General features: G+C 52.5%; 6 protein-coding genes and 1 pseudogene across 6 annotated transcripts; 5 read left to right on the forward strand and 2 right to left on the reverse strand.

The window, feature by feature from the left end:
* The first annotated feature begins 1,498 nt into the window (after nucleotides 1–1,498).
* LOC117136839 lies at nucleotides 1,499–3,830 on the forward strand (annotated as a pseudogene).
* Nucleotides 3,831–4,010: 180 nt separating this feature from the next.
* LOC117136837 (ribose-5-phosphate isomerase) lies at nucleotides 4,011–4,988 on the forward strand. Its single transcript, XM_033297918.1, has one exon. It carries the CDS (start codon nucleotides 4,057–4,059, stop codon nucleotides 4,897–4,899), a length of 843 nt encoding a protein of 280 aa, XP_033153809.1. The 5' UTR covers nucleotides 4,011–4,056; the 3' UTR covers nucleotides 4,900–4,988.
* A 184-nt stretch (nucleotides 4,989–5,172) lies between these two features.
* LOC117136838 (protein TEX261) lies at nucleotides 5,173–6,215 on the reverse strand. Its single transcript, XM_033297919.1, has 3 exons — nucleotides 6,036–6,215; nucleotides 5,673–5,974; nucleotides 5,173–5,487 (listed from the first exon to the last, which is right to left on the reverse strand). The coding sequence occupies exons 1-3, from the start codon at nucleotides 6,103–6,105 to the stop codon at nucleotides 5,263–5,265; spliced, it is 597 nt and encodes a 198-aa protein (XP_033153810.1). The 5' UTR covers nucleotides 6,106–6,215; the 3' UTR covers nucleotides 5,173–5,262.
* A 274-nt stretch (nucleotides 6,216–6,489) lies between these two features.
* On the forward strand, nucleotides 6,490–7,297 carry LOC117135752. The gene is made up of 3 exons (XM_033296208.1): nucleotides 6,490–6,663; nucleotides 6,722–7,007; nucleotides 7,068–7,297. The coding sequence occupies exons 1-3, from the start codon at nucleotides 6,584–6,586 to the stop codon at nucleotides 7,173–7,175; spliced, it is 474 nt and encodes a 157-aa protein (XP_033152099.1). The 5' UTR covers nucleotides 6,490–6,583; the 3' UTR covers nucleotides 7,176–7,297.
* A 139-nt stretch (nucleotides 7,298–7,436) lies between these two features.
* Nucleotides 7,437–8,039, forward strand: LOC117135753 (ATPase inhibitor A, mitochondrial). Its single transcript, XM_033296209.1, has 3 exons — nucleotides 7,437–7,592; nucleotides 7,658–7,796; nucleotides 7,863–8,039. The coding sequence occupies exons 1-3, from the start codon at nucleotides 7,543–7,545 to the stop codon at nucleotides 7,929–7,931; spliced, it is 258 nt and encodes an 85-aa protein (XP_033152100.1). The 5' UTR covers nucleotides 7,437–7,542; the 3' UTR covers nucleotides 7,932–8,039.
* A 76-nt stretch (nucleotides 8,040–8,115) lies between these two features.
* On the forward strand, nucleotides 8,116–9,105 carry LOC117135751 (5-formyltetrahydrofolate cyclo-ligase). The gene is made up of 3 exons (XM_033296207.1): nucleotides 8,116–8,435; nucleotides 8,508–8,763; nucleotides 8,826–9,105. The coding sequence occupies exons 1-3, from the start codon at nucleotides 8,262–8,264 to the stop codon at nucleotides 9,056–9,058; spliced, it is 663 nt and encodes a 220-aa protein (XP_033152098.1). The 5' UTR covers nucleotides 8,116–8,261; the 3' UTR covers nucleotides 9,059–9,105.
* LOC117135750 (protein virilizer) lies at nucleotides 9,027–15,209 on the reverse strand. The gene is made up of 6 exons (XM_033296205.1): nucleotides 15,048–15,209; nucleotides 14,309–14,985; nucleotides 11,362–14,249; nucleotides 10,612–11,308; nucleotides 9,482–10,543; nucleotides 9,027–9,417 (listed from the first exon to the last, which is right to left on the reverse strand). Exons 1-6 carry the CDS (start codon nucleotides 15,111–15,113, stop codon nucleotides 9,243–9,245), a joined length of 5,565 nt encoding a protein of 1,854 aa, XP_033152096.1. The 5' UTR covers nucleotides 15,114–15,209; the 3' UTR covers nucleotides 9,027–9,242.
* Nucleotides 15,210–15,376: the final 167 nt, after the last annotated feature.

A 15,376-nucleotide genomic window follows, 5' to 3' on the forward strand; every position in this document is an offset into this window, starting at 1 on the left:
GCGGCACTTTTTCAGCGACCATTGGAGCTGCTGTGGCGCCACCGTAATGGATGTCGGAGCAAGTGCAGCCGGGTCGGTCCATTTGCACTCCTCGGACCTTTTTGTGTTTGAGCACGCTCTCCACCCGCTGGGAATAATGAAAATGTCTGCGATTGGGCGGGCAGGCGGCTAAATAATAGAATCGATTAGGAACCGTGCATCACTTTTAACTTTCAAACAGATCTTAAAGTAATAGATACTTCCATTACTGCTACTCAAGATTCTCATACTGAGATAATACACAAAGTATAGGGTATCCCTAGTGCCAGACAGCGAAAAAGGGCGCAGGAACATACATATGTATGTACATACATATGTGCATCCATATATGTATGTACATATGTATGTATGTTCTTTAATTCATGTACAATGTTTTTCCACGGGTAATCGAGAAGGGCGGCATTGTACATGGATCGCATCAAACAATGCCCATTTCTTTAATTAACAATTTGCATTTGCCGTGTTTCCACCGATTTTTTGCCGAGCCCCTCCGGTGCTGCTTTTAATTGGTGTTTACTTTGGGCGGCTCTTGTGCCACGCCCACTTGCAATAATACCGCTGGGTGGATGGGTATGGTATCGATGGAGCGGAGCACCCGGTAATCCCCACCTGGACTGAGCTACCACCACATTGCTACATTCCTGCATTCCCGCATTCCGGCTGCCTTTGAGCGGCATCTTTTTGCTAATGACTCGAAATCCCATCCAATCATGCAAACTGCTTGGGACTTTGTTTGCGGATTCTCCCCTCCGGTCGGAGATAGTAATTTATTTCTTAAAAAGTGAAATCCATTAACACAAATTCCTTGGCCCACTATCTTTGCACCCCCTCCCCTTGCCAACCAACTGGCAACCACCCATCCATCCTCCCTCTCCCACCCGCTTCCAACCATATCTTTATGTCTTGGTCAGACCATTCACGTGGCTCTTATGTTCCGGTTTTCCAGCTTTTCCGCTGCTGCCTGGCCAGGGAAACATTGCAATCACCTTTGTGATTGTGTTCTGCTTTTCAGCTCCATCGCTCGGCATTCAACAGTTTTCGCTTTGTGCACTAAAAGTATTAAATTTCTTCAAATATTCTCGGTACACATGTGTTTGTATATGTACATATATACATACATTTATGTACATACATAAGTACCCTACATACCAACATACCGAGCAAAAGTCACTTTTAAAACGTATGTACATATGTTTTCTGGGCGCTTAAGTTGTTTATGTGGTCAAAGATTTGGTGTAAAAAATACATTTTCATAGCATTCGGTTAGTGGTATTATTTTTATTATTATTTATTTTTAAGAAAATCATTCATCAAATCAATTCAGATGGCAAATTATGTACAGTTATGATGAATACTAGATTTTCCAAATACTGCTTACTAATACTGAGTGCAAGATTTTCTGTCGGGATTTTGCACATCAAATAATACAACTGTAAATAGCTTCTTTCGAACTTCTCAGTTTGTGGAATTCTTTTGATGTGAACGGACGTATATAGCAATCAGCTGGCGACAGAGGCGACAAATATCAAAGTTTATTTAAAAGGCAGTAATTATAAACATTTGCAGCTGACGAGGCACTTCGTCGGGTAAGGCGTTCCTCCTTGAGAAGTGCTGATTGACTCAAATCCACTATTTCAACCGACGCTGCAAACTTTTTAACCATGAAGACCATGAACTCCTTTGCTGCGCACTTTGCGTGGTGACGTCACGTGGTTCCGGAGGACCTGTCCAGGAAACGCTGGACATAATCCGGCTGATCCGGGAGGTGACGAACTCCATACTCAAGTCGTGGGATCTGATCGAAAAGATCCCGATGTCGGAGGTCGCCGCCGGAGCAGTGATCTACGCCAATCATCTCCAAGCTCGAGGAGTTCACCGGGAACATCCGGAATCTGGAGGAGCAGCAGGCGGAGAACACAGTTTTGATCATTGAGACTCTGCTGCGGGAGTGGCAGGGCAAGGAACAGGTGCTGCACCGGCTTAACCAGTGGAAGGACGTCACCAAGATTTTCGATACAATCAGCTGAACGATTACGAACGTAACAAGGATTCACTGGAGTCCATCACCCTGATCAACTTCGCGAAGTGGACCGTTGATCCCGGCTCCACTTCGCTCGCCTGGCTGTTGCATGCGCACCACGATTACCTGTACGCCAGTGACTCCACTGGTCCCGAACTGGACTACAAGCACTCCTTGCTCTCGATGCTGACAACCAATTTTGATAAGTCCCCTGAGCAAATGTGCCTGGCCAGACAGTCCGCCCAACAGTTCGCCTACCAGCTCTTCTCCAAGGCCACTTTCACGCAGCTGAAGGGCTACAGCCTGATGGAGATCTCTTGGATGCTACTGCGCCAAGCAGGGCGCGGGAACTTCACCGAGGAAATGCGCTTAATGCGACACAACCACCAGAAGCGCATGCAGAATGCACAGCAGGTTCTCCAGCTGGTCATCTCGGACAGCAGTCGGCTTTACTGGCGCTGCGATCCCGGCAAGAACAAGCATGTGGAGGGCCAGACCTATGGCCGTGTCACTCGTCTGCTGCAGGGCTTTGTGGAGAACGAAATCAACCTGAATACCGACCAGAGCTGCATGAACAGCTGCGGAGACTACCATGACACCCGCTCGAGCGGTTGCTACAAGCCGGAGGAGGAGTTCTGTGGCCAGCAGCCCGCCTGCAAGGGAAGGCTCTACAACTGCAACACCATTGAGTCCGACATCTCTGTCTGCCCGTCGTCGAACGCGTCCTCTGCCAGACGCTATGAGTACATCTCCTTCAAAGATTATGGCAACAGTCCGGACTGCGAGTCCCAGGTGAGAAAGCCCTCTTCCTGGTCAAGATGGATCTTCTGGCGCTGCCACTACTGTTTCTGCCTCTGCGACGAGCCATCAGCCAACTCTGATCGCTACTTCAACCTTCGCGACTCCTTGTCGGACTTCAAGCAGAACAAGGTTGTGACTGGCGTGCGGTTTGTGAAGAGCCAACGTGTCTTCCACTTGCAGCTGCAGCAGGGTGAGCTTCTGCCCAGAGGCGCCATCAGCAACAGCTCGCTGGAATGGCTGCCCGTGGAAGATTACAACGTGACTGATGTGGACGTGCGCGATGGCTACGACTACCACACCTTGAGCATGGATAGCCGAGCCATGGACCTGGATGAGATTTCAGTGAACTCGACGGACCAGGTGGTCACTGGATTCCGGTTCCGCGTCTTTAAGCAACACCTGAACCTGGAGGTGCGTTTCAGTTCCTTCAACTTTTCTACCGGCCGCCTAATCGAACCGCAGACGAAGAGCTTTTGACTGGGCAACCAGAACTCGCATCTCGAGGGCCATCGCAAGCGATTGATTTTGAAAGAAAGCGACGTGCCCACTGCCTCGGAGTTGCCATCGCTGCCGCTGTCGCAAAACAACCAGTACCTGGAGTTCGGCAGCTCCAGCCAGCTGAAGGATGCGGCCCAGAACACCGTGCCCTTCATAGACGTGCAGGAGGTGGTCCCCCGTCCGGCGATGCCGCTGGCCGGTCTGGGAATCTACTACAAGGGACGACCCGGCTACGGCGGCTTCTTCGCCCCCAAGGTAATGACATACGACTTATCCAAGACATTTCTGGAAAAGCTATAAGTTTGGGCATTTTACCGCTCACCAGACGATCGAAAATCCCTGCTTTCAATTGAGTTCATCGAAAGTTTGTAATCTTTTTGGGGACCAAAAACGTTTTATTCAATAAACTTAATCTTTTTTACAACAGCTAAGACCGCTGCTACCAAATGTAATCCCTAATTAATATATAAACCATAATAAAATAAAATTGGATTTCGATCTAGAAACCATTTGTGCTTAAGTTTAGATAGTGTAAACAGAATAATTTGAACAGCTAACAGTTGGCGCGCAGCTAACAGCTCTGTTAGCCCGACCAGCGCAACAGCGAACAATCCCTAGCGCCTCGCCACAAATCCCACACTCGCCGGCTTGATCTCTGTGACATTGAAGTTGCGATTGAAAGCAAAGCTGTTAACCACATGTTATCTGGGTTTTTGCGACGAGGCGTCCAACGAGCACGGTTCACCTTCACCCAGCAACTCGGCGAAGATCTTTTGAGCGGCGCAGCGGCGGCACTCCACACCCAGATACGCAAGATGGATGACATTGCGCTGGACGCGGCCAAGAAGACGGCGGCCCGCACGGCGGTGGACCAGTGGGTGACTGAGGACACGAAGATTCTGGGGATTGGCAGCGGATCGACGGTGGTGTATGCCGTGCAGCGGATCGCGGAGCGCGTGTGGAAGGAGGGCGAGCTGACGGACCTCATATGCGTGCCCTCGTCCTACCAGGCGCGCCATCTGATCCTCGACTACAACCTCAACCTGGGCGATCTGGACAGGAATCCCAACATAGACGTGGCCATCGACGGGGCCGACGAGGTCGACCGCCATATGGTGCTGATCAAGGGCGGCGGCGGCTGCTTGCTGCAGGAGAAGGTGGTGGCCTCCTGCGCCAAGCACTTTATCGTGGTGGCCGACTACACCAAGAACTCCATCCGCCTGGGCGAGCAGTGGTGCCGCGGCGTGCCCATCGAGGTGGCGCCCATGGCGTACGTGCCCATCAAGCTGCACATCGAGGCGCTTTTCGGCGGCGAGGCCTCGTTGCGTATGGCCAAGGTGAAGGCGGGGCCCATTGTCACGGACAATGGCAACTTCCTGCTGGACTGGAAGTTCATCGCCAACCGGGAGTACGACTGGGACGAGGTCAACCGCGCCATCACCCTCATCCCGGGCGTCCTGGAGACGGGCCTGTTCGTGAACATGGCCCACAAGTGTTACTACGGCATGGCCAATGGCACGGTCAAGGTCCAGAACAAGTAGTTCTTGGGCGGAGTTGGGGGAGCGCTGTTTGCATTTATTGTTCCTTGAATTTAAGGCTTGCTATTTGTATTGGATTTAAATACATATTGAGTTCTTAGCCGAGAAAACGATGTGTCCTAACGAAACGAATTTTATTCAGCTTCTTCACTCACGTAAAACATCGAAATACGTCCCAATGACCACAAAAGGAGATCCATTACACTGAAATCAGACCCACTTTTAGCCCTAAATCTCAATTGGTTGCAGTTCCACTACAATAAAGTCGATGGCGAATGTCAGTGCGTAAACGTAGTTCACATGCGCTTTGTATACTTTTGTCTCGATTGCGGCTACAAAAATAAATAAACATTAAACAAGCTACACCTAGAAGGCCTTCTTGGTCCGCCCAGGGAGCAAGGCCTCTTTCAGATACTGGAACAGCGACAGCAGGCCCTGCTTCTTGTTGCGCGAGAAGTAGTTGCTGACCACGTCCGGACTGCGCCGGCTCTGGTCGCTGACGGTGGTGGGCAGGACACTGTCATTCGCACTCAGCGAGACGAACAGGGCAAAGGGCACGATCCACAGGCAGATGGTGAAGTAAGCCAGCACCTGAAAGTGCAAAGTTCCTTTAGGCGTTTGCTGCGGCTCAATTCAAGTTGTATGTAAACAAACTGATGAGGTGGATAAACAATGCAATGCATATTGCATATAATAGCCATGTAAAAACGTACGTACGTTTGTACGTAGCGAATGCGCTTACCATGATTCATGATTTATGCAATACATATGCTCACCTGCGTGAAAGGCACATAGACGGTGGTGAAGTGCTTGAAGGCCAGGAAGTGATTGACCACCAGCATGGCCAGGGAGCCCAGCAGAGGCAGCGAGAGCAGGCGCACGAAGGGAAATCCACTCATGATGCCCAGGTGGAAGCCCTGCGCCACCAGGCCGCAGAGGATGAGGCTCCACGGCAGGTCCTCGAACAGCAGCAGCAGGATGTAGACGAAGATCGTGAAGCTGATCAGAAAGAGGATGCACTTCCTCGCCGCCGTCGTGTACTCCTCGGCCAGCTCCGCCAGATAATAGAGACCAGCCACTGGAAAAACAAATTGCAGACGTTGCAATTGGACAAGTGCGGCTGCAAGGCGACAGCTCACCAATCGACAGGGTGAGGAACACGATCTGTATGGCCAGCGAGACCCATCCCAGCAGGTACAGGAAGGCCATCTTGCGTACTTCAGCCGGAATCGAAGGATATATACGCGGAAATATACGGCTCAAATCGGCCGACAAAACAAAACAATCCGATTAGAGTGGCGTGTGGTGTGTCGCTCGAAATACCACACGTTTAATCAGCTTGTATAAAAACGGCGACATTGATGCACAGAGCTGCCAGATATTTACATTCCAACGCTTTTTCAAATATTTTTTGTGGAAAACATGAGGAATTTAGGATTGAAATCCATAAGCAAACTAACTAATGTGAGCAGCAGCATCCATGGACAATGACTTAAAAATATCTGTAGATGAAGTAAAAATGCATTCATAAGCAAAACGAGTTCAATTCTTTGTAAAATGTCGGATATCAAAGCCGAATTTCTTAGAAAGCAACCTTTTCAAATTCCATCTGAAGCAAACAGTCTAGATTCCGCTTTTGATATCCTGCAAATTGTCCAGCCTTTTCGAAAAATCCGTAACTTTTCGTATGTGTTCCATAGTCGCACGTGCAAGGATGTTTTGTGCAGGAATAGTGCAGCGTAGACTGAGCATGGGTCTCAATCAAAAGTGAGTAGCGCTTGCCCATAACTCATTCCCATAAACACCGCATCCGAAATCCCCGAAGACTCGGCCTGGCGCCCAGGAAGCTCTACTCCGAGGAGAAGAAGCCCCCGGGTGTTTTCCTGTGGGGCGGCGGACTTGGCAAGCTGCAGGGCGGTCTCAAGGAGGAGGAGTACTTCATTTCGCTGACCCAGACCCTCGTGGGCAAGATGCCGGTCAAGAAGGAGCCCGGCGACTACCTGCCCAACTGGGACGAGTTCCAGAAGACCCTGGACCACGCCTCGCTGGGCAGCACCTCCTCCTTGAACAAGCACAAGAACGTGCTCGAGGAGGCCTTCTTCCTGGACAAGGTTGCTATAGTCTCTAGCTCTTTTTTCTTCTAGTTTCCATGGCAATATCTTTGCTTTCAGACTGCAGACGACATCAAAGTATTGCACGATCGTGCCCCAGAAGAACTCAAATCTCGCCATACTGCCACAGAACTGGAACTCGAATCAGATCCCCAGAACACCAGATAGTTAGTTGTTTATGTTTAAATGCCATACACCGATTTCTTCAGGCGCATCATCATCATAATCACCCAACTTATCCACATGGCACGGCTCAATAAAATTGTTAGTTGCAATCTTTCAGGAAAGTTTTTAAGGTATTACCATAAGTAATTAGAAACCCACTGGGATGGGTTGGTTAAAACTAAAGTTCTTTGGCCCCTATTAAGTGAATGTGTTTCTATTTCCGTGCCCACGCAGTATTTTTAGCCGCGCTCTTGTCCAATGTTCACCAGTTTGTTTTCACAAGTCGGCGAAATCGAAATCGCAGCGGCTAGTCATCCCTTATATATAGCTTAACTATACTATATAAACCGATAAACCGATAGAGGCAAACATGTTTACATTGCGCCGATTCAGTCAGCGCTGGTATCCCAAGCAGATTCAGTAGGTTTCGCGATTTAGAGCGCAGTTGCGTAAGATTCTAGAACCGTTTTTGAATCGCTTTGCAGGCACTTGAAGATGTCGCAGATCGGAGAACTGGGCAGTGGAGCCGGCAAGGGGGGCGGCGGAGGCGGATCCATCCGGGAGGCGGGCGGTTCCTTTGGCAAAATAGAGGCTGCTCGCGAGGAGGAGTTCTTCTACAAGCAGGTGAGCTCAATTACTCTACTACACCAACTTGTGCAGGAGCTCAAGATTCCATGTTTTTTTTTGCAGCAAAAGGAGCAGCTGAAGAACCTGAAGACCAAGACGGAGTCTAAGGCACCAGAGGCTCCCAAGAAGTGAGTCCAACCAGGAGCTTGGATCTCCACTAGCTTAACTATAGTTAGGCTGGATTGTCTGAATTGTATTTAATACGAATGGTACTCCAAATATATTTTATTGTTTAATTTACATTACAACTGGTTGTGTATTGGATAACTCCCATCCCTGATCAGCTGATCGCCCCGCGGTTCACCCAAACTGGAACCCCAAACTTTCCACAGACCGCTCCACTTCCATTTGTTTACGAACAGCGCTGCAAAGCGGAGCTGCCGACTGATAAGCGTCAGTGTAAGCGCAGCTGATAACGGGCGGCGGAGTGGCGACCTACAGACGCCCGGACCGCGCAGGCAGATGGAAACAGTTCGCACCGGTTCGCGCGAGTGTGCAGTAGATGATCCAGCAGCAGGAATGGCGGCCACGATCCAGAACAGCCTGAAGGTGGCGCTGCGAAAGCGCATGAAGGATGCAGTGAAGGACATCGACGCGGATGCCATCGCCCGGCAGTCGCAGGCCGTCACGGCTAAGGTTAAATTGGGCTGGCTGGCCCCCAAGGTTATCAAGTTAATCCCAAATCCCCTAATCGGCTCGATCGCACAGGTGCTGCAAAGCGAGATCTTCCGGCAGGCGCAGCGGGTGAGCATTTACCTGAGCACCGCCTCGGAGCTGGACACCACGGCGCTGCTGTCGGAGATGTTCCGCCTGGAGAAGATGGTCTTCGTGCCCACCTACGAGGGCAGGAGGATGAAGATGGTGCGGCTGCGCGGCATGGACGAGTACGAGAGCCTGCCTCTGACCAAGTGGAACATTAAGCAGCCGGACTTCAAGGAGGCACGCGAGGATGCCATGACCAACGGTGAGTGGCAAGGCCTACATCAGAGCTCCTTCTAAAAACACACACACACTCGATCACCACAGGGCACGGCATCGATCTCTTCATCGTGCCCGGCGTGGCCTTCACCCGCTGCGGAGCTCGGATGGGCCATGGCATGGGCTACTACGACAAGTTCCTCAAGCAGCACGCGGAGAAGTATCCGCACAAGAAGATCTCGCTGATGGCGCTGTCGCTCAACGAGCAGATAGTCAGCAACGAGGAGCTGCCCATGGAGTCGCACGACGTCCGTTTGCACAGTGTAATTACGGAAAACTAACTTTGGGCTTACATATAAAGTGGGAAGTACAACGAACTAATACAAAAGCAGCACACGTTATTAAGTAATGGAATTCAACTGCCCAGCGGGCATCATAGGATCTAGTTCCTATGATCTAGTTCTGGTTCGTTTGCCGAGTTTACAGGAAGTGTCAATGAGAAGCGGGTTGGGCTGCAAGGCCCTCCTATCTGAGGTAAGATGGCCTGGAACGCAGGCCTCGTCCACGCGGCCGTCCACTGTAGTGGGGCGAGGAATAGTGCGAGTCGCTGCTGCTGAAGTGGGAGTCCGAGGCAGACCGATACGATCCGGGAGACTCTGCCCAGCTGGAAGGGGAACCAATGCGCATCATCTTCTTTTGCCTGTTAAAAGAGTAAAAAGAGCCCATTAGCGTCATCCTGCATAGTGGTAATTGTGAAACTTTACCTAAAGGCAGCTGCTGCCGAGATGCGAGATCCCCGGTTGCGTCCCACCCGGGAGCCTCTCAGCATGGAGGGTATCTTGTTGTAGCCGGTGGGTCCTGTGGGCTGGGCGCCACACGTTTCCAAGGCCAGGAAGTCGTCCACGTGTAGCGATGGCGGTCGCGAGGTGTTGGGCGGCCGGGAGCGGAACAAATCGCCCCTGGAAGGTGGTGGCCGAGCAAAACCACGACCCCTTACTGACGACACAAACATCTTCTTTTCGGGTCGACCAGTCGCGGGTTCCACTTCCACTCGGCGCGTGCGGAAACAAGGCGCGGTGGGCGTCATCTCCCGATTGGATTGGGGCGAGCCGGATAAGTTCATGACCCGCTTGTTATCGCCAGCCACATTCAAGTCCGGATTAAGGCACACGTTGGCCAAATCCGTGAGATCGCAGGCAATGCGCTCGTAGATCGGCTCGTTCATGTCCTCGATCAGCTCGATGGGCAACGGGTCCAGCCAATAGCGCGCCGTAAGTTGGGCATTCTCGGCGGTGGCACAGAATCGCGTGAAGATCGGACGCGCCTCGTACTGTGTGACAATGCCCTCGGCCTGCGGCAGATAGGGCTCCACGGTCAGAGACGCACTGCAGCTGCTGGCTGATGGATTGGCTTCGCCCTCCGCCTCTGGTGGCGTCTCGGTACTAGTTCCGGCGAGAATCTCCTGCTTGGAGGCCTGCAGCAGAATCAGCTGCTTGAGGTCGCTCAGCGCCGCCTCGTTGGCCACTGCCTTATGCTTCTCCATGACGGTGAGAATGCGGCTCAGCACCGGTGGTTTGGCCAGCTCAATGTCCTGGAACTCAACCAGCTGGGCCAATTCTGTGGCGCCCAGTTTCAGAGTGCGGTGTGGCATGGCCGACATGGCGGGCGGCGGTTCTATTTGTGTCAGAGAGCGCAGCAGCAGGATCAGAGATTCGATGTTGGCATTGTACTCCACCGTTTCATTGTGAAGAATAACGCGCTCCATCCACGCCTGGAACTCGGTGATCTTTTGTTTCAGCAACTGCGCCAGATGGTAAAAGGTGAAGCTGGCAGTATAGATAGTATTATTATTTTTATGAACTTTAAAAGCGTGCGAGTGATATTCAGAACTTACTCGTGCTCCGTGAGGATGACCAGATTGCGCACCGCAAGAATCGATATGCCATGCGTGACCTCCACGCTTGTCAGGTTACTGAAGACTGCATCGATGATTCGCGGAATGAGTTCCTTGGGTGGCAGTGCGGCAGCCAAATTCAAAACGGGTGAAGCCGTGCTCTTGTGCGAGATCAGCGAAATGCCCGAGTCTAGGAAACTGTCCAGAATGCGGTGAACAGCCTCCTGGCAGTTGGAAACCACGTCGTTAAACTCGTTCAGTGCCAGCAGTGACTGGAAGAGTTCCCAGAACTTTCCGGAGAGTATGGACAGCATGGAGCTCTTCAAAGGGGCAAAAGCGCACAAGCGGGTGGAGAAACGAAGCAGCCGTTCCAGGTTGGTGGTCGGAATGCAGTTGGATGTCTGGTACTCATTGCACAGCAGTTCCGTGATCGTCTTGGCGATCAGCAGCGTCATGTTGGGCGCCAGGTCGGACAGTTGCATGCACACTCGCTGCAGTAGTTCGGACAGCTGCGGAAAACTGGACGGAGCCAGTGCCTCCACCAGCTTGGCGATCTGTCCGCTCTGGGGGTGCAAGTGGGCGGACCACAGTTTCCGCTCGGTGATCAGACGCTGCTTGTGCTGCTGCTGCAACTGGTCGCATAGCGGCTGGGGCATGGGCAGCGGCAGTGGAAGCAACTCCGCCAAAAGTTTCAGTCCTGTACGGAAGATATCATTAAATGGATCAGATTTCTTGCAAAGTCCAGCTTACCAGGAATGAAGTGCGCGGGACCATCGACATTCTTAAGCACCTCTCTGATCATCAGGGTCCAAAGGGACTTGTGCAGCGACTCCTCGTCTTGTTCGTTCGGCTGGGTGTAGGCGAGCAGGGTCTGGACCACCTCCATCTTGCACTGCTCCACCTCGGGTCCCGCCTGGCAGCGCGTGGGAAAGTAGTAGAGCAGGTAGTACACTTTCACCAGGTGATCGATGGATGTCAGGTCTTTGTAGGTGCCGTCTCTGCACAGAATGGCGTAGGAAAGCAGCTCTCGGAGGATCTGCAGCGTGGGCAGCATGATCTGGCAGCAATGCACTCCCTGGATGGTCATCAGGGCGGGAGCGTGCGCACCCGGCTGCTCGAAGTAGGCGCATAGTCGCTCCATGATCTGGATGCAAAGCTGGACCCCATCTGCCGCGTACAGCTGCAGGGCCACGAACCTATGCTTGAGCTCCTCGGTCACTGGCGGAGCTTTCTGAGCTGCCAGCGGCTTGCTTATAGAGAGATATCGTAAAATCCGCAGGGCCATTATCAGGTCTCCGGGAAAAGTGGTCAGGTAGTCCAGGGAGCGACCTATGACCTCCACCAGCGGCATTATGTCATCGTATACGAACACATTGATAGCCTCTAGGGGTTTCATGTACACGTACATCTCCTGCAGGACGGCCGACACCGAGGGCTCGAAGGTCTCGTGGTTCTTGGCCAGCTCCAGGATCACACCTCCGTGCTCGATAAGGTAGTCCAACTGCTCGCAATAGCGGACGCAGGCGTCCACCATGTCCACGGCATAGCTTAACACCGGGCTCTTGTACTTCGTGCCCGGCGAACTCAGCTGCCGTTGCGTCTGCAGGCGCTGCTCCTTCTTGATCAGATCCATAAAGATCTTGAGATTGTTATTCAAGCCCAGCACCTCCACGGTGTGCTGCCGTCCAGCGGGATCGCAGGTTTGCGAGTAAATGGCATGCATATGCGTGGCCAACTTGACGGCATCGTATTCGGGAGCCGCGGCAGCGTAAGTAATGGCGTCCAGGTGGTAACGCGTCTGCACCTTGTACGACATTTCGATACCCAGCCTGGCCAGGCGTGGCAGCACTGGGCGCAGGATCGGCCTGGGTCGCACTTGAGGAGCAGCAGCTGGAGCAGAAACGGAAATCGGAGCGGCAACTGGCTTCCCCCCCTCGTCGGCCGTTGGTGGAGTTGGCTTCTCGCCTCCAGCCTCCACAGCTTCATTTTCGACCTCCATTGCCTTGTCCTCTGCATCCGTCTTCTCTGGCTTCTCCTCCTTTTCCTCTGGGTTCCGAGGAACCTCGTCCAGGCCTAGCAGTATGGCCACAATCGTCTGCGTTACAGGGAAAGCATCATCCACGAAGTAGTCAATGCCGACATGCGAGCGCAAAAGGGTATGCATCAAGTCCAGCATGCTTAGATACGTCGTGGCCGGCAACTCCTTGCAGTTTCCCAACATGACCAGCAGGGATTCCGCCAGTGAGTTCTGTCCCAAGTAGGACTGCAGTGCATTTCCGAAGCTTCGCTGCGCCGTGGGATCGGTAACCACCTCGAATTTCTTGGACACGGGCAGAAAGCGGCGCGGCTGCAAGTAGCTTAACTGGCTGGAGAACAGTGCATCCATCAGCATCTCGAAGGCAAACTCTATTTGCTGGCAAGTTATTACTGTGTCCTCCATTTGGTCGCGATTACCAGGAATGATTATTCGGTCCACGAAGAGACGACGGCACCAGATCTGTACACTCTCCAGGCCTTCCCACAAATGCAGCTTCTTTATGATCGCCTGCAGTGCGAACTTCGTCCTGGTCAGCTTGGCTGTCTTGATGGCTTCAATAATCATCTGATAGCCGTTGTTCTTCGCTCCCATAAAGTGTTCGATGCCCATCCTGGTGTCCAGCAGGGCGTAGACGGCTTTGAGGAGCTGAAGCTTAATGGACAGAGCCATGTACGGTTCGTGATACAGCAGGAACACCGCCTCAAAGGTATCGAATTTGTGCTCTTTCAACAAGTGCTGGAAGAGCTCTTCGCTGCTGCCCAGAAGTTCAGCCATTCGGGCACCCAGCTTGATGTGGCGAATCTTAAAAGCTGGTTGTGGCTGCATGCATGCCGCCTGGAAACTCAGGGCTATCTGCAGCACGTTAGCCGCCTGGCGCAGATGTAGCTCATCGTTTCCGAAGAACTGCTGCAGGACAAAGTTCCGCCGTTTGTAGTGCTGGGCTAGGTAACCCAATTGGTTGTTCAGTTGCTCACCCAAGTACACAAATTGCTCTCTTTCGTCCACACTAGCGCCATGTTCCTCGCTGAAGGCAGTAACATTTTCGCAGCGGGTTTGCAGGACCAGTTTCTTAAAGAGCAGCTTCAGAGTTTCCAGCTCCTTGCTGAAGTGGGCTGCCATGTCCCCTTCAAAGACCAACAGTGGCTTCTGCCACGGCTCGAACGCATCGATGGCCGGAGGAGCAGCGGCAGCAGCAGCCTCCAACTCCCGCTCGTACTCCGCAATGGCAGCCGCATCCACTGCGTCGTCCTCCTCGTCGTCGCCGATGATCTCGTCGTCACTGAGAATGGGCTCAAATTGCTCTTGCGGCGTGCACGATCGGTCCTCATCGTCCCGATCCCGATCACCACGGTGCAGCGACTCTGAGGAGTGCCGGTAGTGCGATGACTGCATCTTGTAGTGGGAACGCGAGTCCTCGTCCTCATACTCCATCGTGTCTGGCGAACGCGGACGTGCCGGTGAGTCTATCGACGCAGGCGGGGTTCTGGGCCACTTGTGCTCGTCCACAACGGAGCGAGATCTCTCCGAGCGCTTGCGACGTGACCGATGGCTGGAATACTCCGGTGAACGCGACCAATCCCTGGAGCCCTTGTCGCGGGAACTGCAAGGAAAGGTCTGTGATAAGTCTGAATATAATAAATAGAAAATATAACCACTTACCACCTGATATACTCCCTGTCGTTGCTTTCCGAATGGGTGTGCGATCTTCTGGGTGGTGGCGGTGAGTGATCCGTGGAGTGCGTGGATCGACGCAGTCGTCGCATCTCTCGCTGCTCCTGCTCCTCGGCGTGCTGGTGATAATGATCCCGCGACATTCCATACTCCATGTCCTCCGGATCGTAATCGCTGACATTTCCCTTGTGAGCGGTCAGCAGTTCGGCCTGCATCGGCTCCTGCCACTCGTCCTTCAGCACATCCTCTTGGAGGAGCACCTCGCCACTCAGGTTGGTTATTTCCGGGCCTACGGGCTCGCAGGGCAGCGTTGGACTGGCAATTGGCTCGGTCACCGAGTTGGTGAAAATGCCGTAGATGGCCAATGTGATTGTGCTGTACCAGCCGCGCAGCACCAGACCGTCGGTGACGATCTTTTCCTGCGAGCAGTCCAAGTGAATGCAGTCATTCTGGTTGTACCGCAGCAGGCCGAGGTTCTCGAATGCCGACGCAGCCGGCATTCCTAGGTCGTTGACGAAAAACTCCAGATCGAACTTGGAGGGGTTGGTGGCGCCCAGGCGGACGCCGCCGGGAAAGTCCGCCTGGACCCGGGCGCCGAGAGGAATGATCCGCACCTGTGTGATGAAGACCGGCTTAGGGAACTGCACCAAATCCAAATTGATGTCCTATGAGGAGACGGAAGTGGGGTCAGCGAATGCTTTGAGTGGGGGCTTCTGGAGGCACTTACCGTAACTTCCTCATGCGAGAAAGTGTCGAAGAACAGCAGCTCGGAACCGTCGTCTACGTCGGCCATGTTGTGTGCTTAAATCGTGCCTTTTTTAGTAAAATCGTCTACAGTCTGGAAGTTTTATTTATTTTCCGCAACTGATAGGGATGGAACTTAAGACGATAAGTGGTCGATATCATCGATTGCTCCAATGCATTTGGTACTGGCATTCAAGAAGACGTGCTTGAAATGATGACTACTAAATCTTTAAGAAGAAACAAAGATTGTCTTAGTCTAGTAGTTTGCGCTAAACGATGCATCAAATATTAACGTCACAATTGGCTAATTTA

Source organism: Drosophila mauritiana, chromosome 2R (assembly GCF_004382145.1).
Source record: "Drosophila mauritiana strain mau12 chromosome 2R, ASM438214v1, whole genome shotgun sequence".
NCBI lineage: Eukaryota > Metazoa > Arthropoda > Insecta > Diptera > Drosophilidae > Drosophila > Drosophila mauritiana.